This window comes from Elaeis guineensis, chromosome 4 (assembly GCF_000442705.2).
Source record: "Elaeis guineensis isolate ETL-2024a chromosome 4, EG11, whole genome shotgun sequence".
Classification (NCBI taxonomy): domain Eukaryota; kingdom Viridiplantae; phylum Streptophyta; class Magnoliopsida; order Arecales; family Arecaceae; genus Elaeis; species Elaeis guineensis.
In genome coordinates, this window is record NC_025996.2 from 14,598,843 (window position 1) to 14,606,423 (window position 7,581).

The following is a 7,581-nucleotide window of genomic DNA, read 5'->3' on the forward strand; positions in this document are numbered from 1 at the left end:
TAACTATCAAGGAGATTCATAAGGGACTTACACCTTTAATTTATATGATCCATAACCTTAAATACCCAATAATTGGAGTCTCATGAATCTTATTCATATAGGTTATTAGTAGATAATTAAGTTAGAATTATCTTATCAAATAAGTAATTCCAACGGAAAGAAGAATTGGGTCCAACTATGTGCTAAAAAGGTTACCATGAACCCAATGGGTTTTTCTAAACCCAATTGACACTTCATAAACTCAATTTCTTATTCCAGACCTAATCCCTTTGTTGTGTGACCTCATATATTCAATTCTATCTGGTAGTGAGATATACAATAATCTCTATCATTATATTATTGAAACTCTTTTTAATGGGTCAGAACAATTCTACTCTAACTCAGTAAGGATGGTCGATCCAGAATAATCCTAGTGAGCTCTCACAATCCATCAGTGACACCTAGCAGTATGTAGTGACAACCCAGTAGAACTGAAATGAACATCTAGGTGTAGTTAACATGTGATTTAGTCCCTCTATCATAAATTCCGACTAAATGGTAGGTCCTGGATAAATCGTCAAACCTCAACATTAGTCATATGATAGATTGATTAGTTTAAGTCTAGTTGTGACTTCTATAAAAATTCTTTTCTATCAATCACACTGCTGTGGCCACAGACTCTTGGACTTAGCTTCTCAAATCCCATAGAACTACTCCTCTCTATCAAGGTCGATAGATCCTATCTTGATGCGCACCTCACTCCTACAGTGGACCAACTGTCGCCAACATCTACTACAATAGCTCATTGAGATTCATGTTTATGTGTCAATCAAACTCCAGTAGCCTCACTGCGAGTAGCAGTGCCATCTCAAGTCAAAGGATCAGTCACACAATTACAGCATCGAGACAATCACTGATGATTGAATAGAAATCCAAGTGATCTTTCGTATGGTCATGCTCAGTACCAGTTGTTCTCTAACAACCATCCGCACTTGTCGCCCTGTGTCTCTACACAGTAGATTAGGGATCCATCTATCCCGAAGGAAGCGATTTGTGTGCCAGTCTATCCGGATCTATCATCGCCCTCATGATGATCCTATGACCGAGAGCTTTTAGAAATTAAATACATGTCTCTAATTCTCAACACTCTGAGAATATATATCGAAATTAATTTTATGGATGATTCAAAGACACATTATACTTGAATGAAAAAGAATTTATCTTTTTATTGATCATATCAATATATTAAGTATAAAATTGTATCCTAGATATATTATAATGTGTCAACTATATTGGTTTATAGGATATACATCTAACAACTAGAACAAAGGATGAGCAAAATGAAGTATTGCAGGTGGTTTAGGTTACACTGGGCTCAAATTTCTTCCAGCACGACTTGGATCCAACGCATATCTACCATTGTCCCAAAGTAAGAGAGGGTTCCCAATCTGAGCAGGTATCCATCTTATTAATGAGATGCATCGAGAGAAATAGATCTAATACATCCCTTTCAACTCTGTCCAATCCACCAAATGGAAGCTCGGATCTGAAGGTCCAAATCATAGACCCAGTACCAGTATAGTTGGGACATCAAGACTCTGCCATTTTAAAGGCACAGCCAAGAAGAGGTTGCTCGGCACCCAACAACAAGTCTCTCTTTCTCAAATCGCAATCTTTTTAACCATGGGATTCACAAGCCACCAAATAAGTTATCTGGGAAAAGTTTCTTGCAATCCCATGACATTTGTCTCCTGTGATTCCTTATTGCAAGGAACGATTGATTGGTTGGGAGACAACTGTTCTTAGAAAGGATAGCGTGGATTACACTTTGCCAGCTGGTCTAGAAGATTTGATGCTCAGAGTAGGTAAGAGGCGATCTTGTAAGATTTCGTTGAGTACTCCCTCTTAACACCCGGGTGGTGCAACTGTTTCATTGTTCCACTATTAAATGCTATGGGTGCTATATTGTACGTATCTTATCCTAAGTATTACTACTCAAATAGGCAACATTAGGACAGTGGGACATATGACAATGATCCTTAGTCTCGTAAAGAAAATGATTCCCAGACAATTAAACAGGGACTACTGTGACCTCATGGCCTTTACCCAGGTTTGCTTTTTTGCCTCTGCTGTTATCTTCTAGAGGAGCTATTTTCAAGAACGGTGAATAACTTGGGGTTGCACTCGTTGAAGTAATAACTAACTAGCTACATCTCATGAATGGTTCTGAACTCCCTTTTTGGTTTCTCTTTGCATATGGTATCATGAGAGATCCACTGAGTGCATGACAAAAAGATCCCGGCAAAATCCACTTTACATATTGGTTTTAAAAGTCATAAATGCAACCTGCATGTTAAAACAAAATTATGATTATATATCCTTCTGCTGAGCTCTAAGATCTTTTCTTACTGGAAGAAGAAGAAGAAGAAGAAGAAGAAAAAGGAAACATCCAAGTTGGATGGCTGAAGGGCTCCTTGGCTTATGCTATATTCTTGACCTCTAGAGCTGTGGAAGTGCAGTAATGCGCATTTCTGTATCCTGTCCTACGGGAAATGGATAGCTATGGGCTTCATATGACCAAATAGGGGGAGAAAAACAAAAGTAATATTCATTTAGACAAGTGGATCAGTGTCCTCTAAAAGACCCGTCATTGATCCTTAGAATCCGTGCCAACTTCCAAGCAACTTGTTCTCTATTGTGATTATGATAACAACCATGATTGAGAGAACAACATGATCTTATCAGCGCTCGAGTTCCAATCGGCTCGATCTTTATTTGCTGATACAGGGATACATGTAACTTATGCAATTTATCTGACCTTTACCACAAGTAATATTCCCTCATTTGTAAATATCTCCTAGACTGTTGTCTCCCGGATGAAACCGTGTTCTCATAGATTTTTCTCCATCTAATCCTAGTTAATTAATCCTAGCAACATGTTTCAAAATTAGATCAACTCGCAATGCACTGCATAAGTCCATTCTAATACAAACTAAGCATCTGACTTAAATACATCTTAATAGAGCAATTCTAATATGATCATTTTTTTTCTCAAAAGAATCATGCATTGCTTCAATATGGTTTAAAGCATTCTACAAAAACATGCAGGCAAAGTTTTGCAATGACATTAGCAGATGCTTATGGGATACAAATTGCAAATAATTATCATATCTGTCTCTTCAAGTATAAGAGACATAATTGCTAGAGGCTATCTTTAAGCTCCTGAGGCTCATATAAAACGCAACCTCCTATTACGTCATATTGTCAATCCTTTAGGAGCTTGAGTGATGTTGGTGGATGGGAAAAGGGAAGGTGGTAGGCCTATATCTTGCTTTTCTTCTAAAGAAAGGTCCCACCCTCCTATCTGCATCATTAATTAACATGTTATGTGTCCACGTTCTTCCACACAAATGTACATAAATAATTGAAACACAGCTAAAAAGGCGAAAGCCAAAATAACAGAAAGAAAGAAGCCATCACATATAGATCCCAGACTGTTCTCTACCGTTAGGTCTGCCTCTGTTTTCAAATCTTTTCCCCAAGTCATTTGAGAATAGCCAAGATGAGTTGTCTCCCCGTTGAAAAGAATGGCGTTGCGTTGAGTTGAAGCTGTCATACTTCTGGTCGGTGAGCTGACATGATGACAAGTTACTGGACAAACTTCGAACGACTAACCATCCTTCATTTTGGCTCAGATATACGTTTGCTTAATTATTTGATTAATGAGTTAGATGAACACTTAAACTCATCTTTAATTTATAATTAGCTCTTAATCTTGACTTACAACTTTAATTATTTTAGCAGGGTGAGTTTAACATAACTAGGATAGCCTCAATACGCTATTGCCTCCATCAAATGCAGTAGCTTTACTTTAAGAAGATTGGATGGTTGGTCCATGTCTCTTGAATTATAGAGCGTCGATTTTCAATTTTATATTTTTTAAATTTTAGTGGAGACACGTTAATGTGTCAACATCAATAAATGCAAAGCTACCACGATATAATAAGGATTGCAACATTGACAACTTGCACTTTAATCACATATAACCAATCTCACCCCTCTCATTTTTCTCAGTTACTACAATATAAATCAAGTCTATTGACAAATCAATCCCAGCTTATAATTTTAAGTGTTCATACTTTATAGTGCTTGCTATTTTGACATGTTAATTATCTACAGAGCATATTCTAACTCAAAAGAAAACAAAACAAAAAAAAAAACCCTATTTATAGAGCAAGGTTTCCATCATCCACCGTAACGTCTCCGTAATAAAACAGAAAACAACCACAACATCTTCTTCCAAGCCAGCATAATATTACAATGCTGTTACTTGATATTGTTCTAAACTTTACGTATAAAACTGGAAGCATAACAGCAAATCCCCGCTTCATGAAAAGAAAAGCCTCACGATGCGGAAAAGGGAATGTACTTTGAAGGCTATGCAGGTGACCTTTTCCGCTTTTCTCACTATTTGTGTGACTAATGATCCTGTTCTGTCCCAATACCGTCTAAGAAAAAAAAATAAAAATAAACTTCTAAACTCAATGTTTTTGTTAAAAAAATAAAAAAAAAAACTATATATTTACAGGAATTTTTTTTAAAAAATATTTATTTATTTATTTATTTTTCAACCAAGCCGATCCGATCAAAGAAAAGGGATGAGGTGCCACCACAAAAAACTTACAGCTATCACTGACTTCCCCACGTACGGTCCACAACTTTTTGCCTTGTTCTCTTTCTTCAGATCCGTAGATCTCTACACTCCACGCTATATATTACCAAACTCCTCCATTCTCCCACTCCATCCAACACACAACAAACGCTAGTTCTCCCTTCCTCTCCTCATTTGAGAGGAAGTGAAACAAAGGAGAGCCAGCCATGGCGTTCCATGCACCAACTGTAGCTCTAGCCATTTCCCTTGCCCTCCTCTCCACCTGCATTGCCCAACCACCGACCTCCTCCCCCCCCGCCACCACCCCGCCAGCACCCCCGACCCCCCCCGCCACCCCCGCCGCACCCCCTCCGACCACCACCTCTCCTCCACCAGCCGCCAACCCACCGCCCGCCGCCAATCCACCCCCCGCCGCCACTCCGCCGCCAGCCACCCCTCCACCCGTCGCCACCCCCCCGCCGGCCACCCCTCCACCCGTCGCCACTCCGCCGCCGGCCACCCCACCACCCGTCGCCACTCCGCCACCGGCCACCCCTCCACCCGTCGCCACTCCTCCGCCGGCCACCCCTCCTCCAGTCGCCACTCCACCTCCCGCCACCCCTCCACCGGCGGTGCCGCCGCCACCGGCTCCGGTGCCACCAGCATCGCCGCCCGCTGCCACGCCCGCTCTCTCCCCTCTGAAGGCAACCCCTGCACCGGCTCCCACCACCTCGGCACCGACTCCGTCGAAGATTCCGGCCCCCTTGGCTTCCCCTGGTCCAGCAGCATCGCTGACGCCGGCGGGGGAGCCAGTGTCGTCCACCACAGCTGATTCAGCGGCCGGTATGCATGGGGTCAGCATGGGAGCGCTTGCATTGGTTGGGGCTGTTGTGATGCTTCTTTAGAGAAACGTTGCAGCCTTGGATGGTCGTACCATTGATTTGGATTTGATCTTATATGCCTTTTTTTTTTTTTCCTTCTTTTTTTGAGGAAATTTGATCCTATATATAGATTGGGAATATTGTCATTGCTGTACTAGCCCTCATTTATATTTTTCTCTACTTTATTTGTCTTTCCTTTTGTTGCATTGGAGGAGATCATTTGAGAGGGGGACTGAGGACTGCTGCATATATTTTTGTATCATCACTTTGACTTAGACGAATAAGATGACGCGATTATTATTTGTGGATTGCGTGAGGCTGGACACTTAGTTTGATTAGTTTGTTACTAACTAAACGAGTTCAATCTTCTTGAAGAGAAGCTTGAGAGGAGGACTTCATGTGCTGCATCTTTTTTTCTAGAATATAACAAGAAGATTTTTTTTTTTGAAAAAAAAAAAAGAAATGGCATCAATCAGTCTCAAGATTATCCATGTCACATGCTAAACTTATGACATGTAACAACTTGAGCTTTGATATCATATTAACCATTCGATCTCTCAAAGTTTAAATTAGTAAGGAATAAATCAACAATATATATCAAATTTAATAAATCAACATCATCAACCACTTACCCAAAAAAATGAATAAGAAATCATGGTACAATATATGAAAGAGCCATGAGATCATATGAATCTATATACCAAAGTAGCCTTGAAGAGATACAATACCGATCTCATCACTTCAAAGCAGGATTAGAGAACGTTTTAGACTCCAAGGCGTTTTCTACATACCCAAGATATTTAGAGCGGTATCTTTTTTTTTTTTTTTTCACTCTTCAGTTTAGTCGTTACATGTTATGGCTGAAGATGCGGAGTAATGGAGAAGGTTCATGGAATTGATATGTTGTATCTGCACAAGCATCAATTATGGTAACCCAAATTAATCTATTATGACTCAATCCTCTAGAAACAAAAATGCTTCTTCTACCTTATCCTATAATTATTCTTGCCTACGTGCCAGTATGCAACAACAAAACGTTCTTTTAAACGAAATTGAACTCACAGGGAAACCAAATATGGGAAAAAACATGAATGCAATAATTGGAGTCACCAAAAAAAAAAAAAAAAAAACACTAACCGGCGCCACAAGCAGTTCATTTCCTGACAATTAAGTAGCAATGGAGTTTTACTCTGCAAATGACATGGTCAAGATACGTGAAATTCAGAGGAAGATGGGGAATAAATGTTGAATGCTATGATAAAAAATTCAAAACAAGAAGGATTTGTTGAAGGCTCAAAGGAGTTATAATTATATATGCAGTCCCTCAAGCGCATGTTGTGCGTGGACACGAGCATTGGCAGATGTATGCAGGTAAATGGGGAATAAATTGATCCCACAAAAAAATTAAAATATATTAGACCAATATATATATATATATATATATATTAGTAGAAAATTCAAAATTGATCCTACTAATTTATGAATTAATCACATATTCATGTAAAATTTTGAAAAAATAAAGATAAGAAAAATATATAAAAAGAATAATTATGACCTGCATCTTCTTTTTTTAATAACTCACATATTCTACCTCTCTTTCTTCTCCTTTTTCTTTTTTATTAATTACTTCCTTATTTATCTTTTAATATCCTATTCTAATCCCATCCATCCACCTCTTATATTTAAATTCGATATTAATTTATTTTTTATATCCTAGAAGGACTGACTACATCAAAAAATGAAAAGAATAATTATGGTCCATATCCTTTTCTTTAATGACTCATATATCCTATTTCTCTCTCATGCCATTTTGATCTCTTTCTCTCATTCTTTCTTTTTCTTTATTGATTACTTCTCTATTTATCTTTTAATATCCCATCCCAACCCCATAGTCCTCATTTGTCCATCCTTTATATTTAAACCTCACATCAATTTTTTTTTATATCCTAATCAATCCAAATGCAATACAAAATCTTATGTTCTTCCTGCCTCTCTTCTAACATAAATTAGATATATCTTTTTTAGTTTTTTTTTTATAACACTCTTTTAGTATTTTCTTCGTCTTCTCTA

General features: G+C 38.5%; 1 protein-coding gene across 1 annotated transcript; it reads left to right on the forward strand.

The window, feature by feature from the left end:
- The first annotated feature begins 4,757 nt into the window (after window positions 1–4,757).
- LOC140856884 (uncharacterized) lies at window positions 4,758–5,822 on the forward strand. Its single transcript, XM_073255093.1, has one exon. It carries the CDS (start codon window positions 4,858–4,860, stop codon window positions 5,533–5,535), a length of 678 nt encoding a protein of 225 aa, XP_073111194.1. The 5' UTR covers window positions 4,758–4,857; the 3' UTR covers window positions 5,536–5,822.
- Window positions 5,823–7,581: the final 1,759 nt, after the last annotated feature.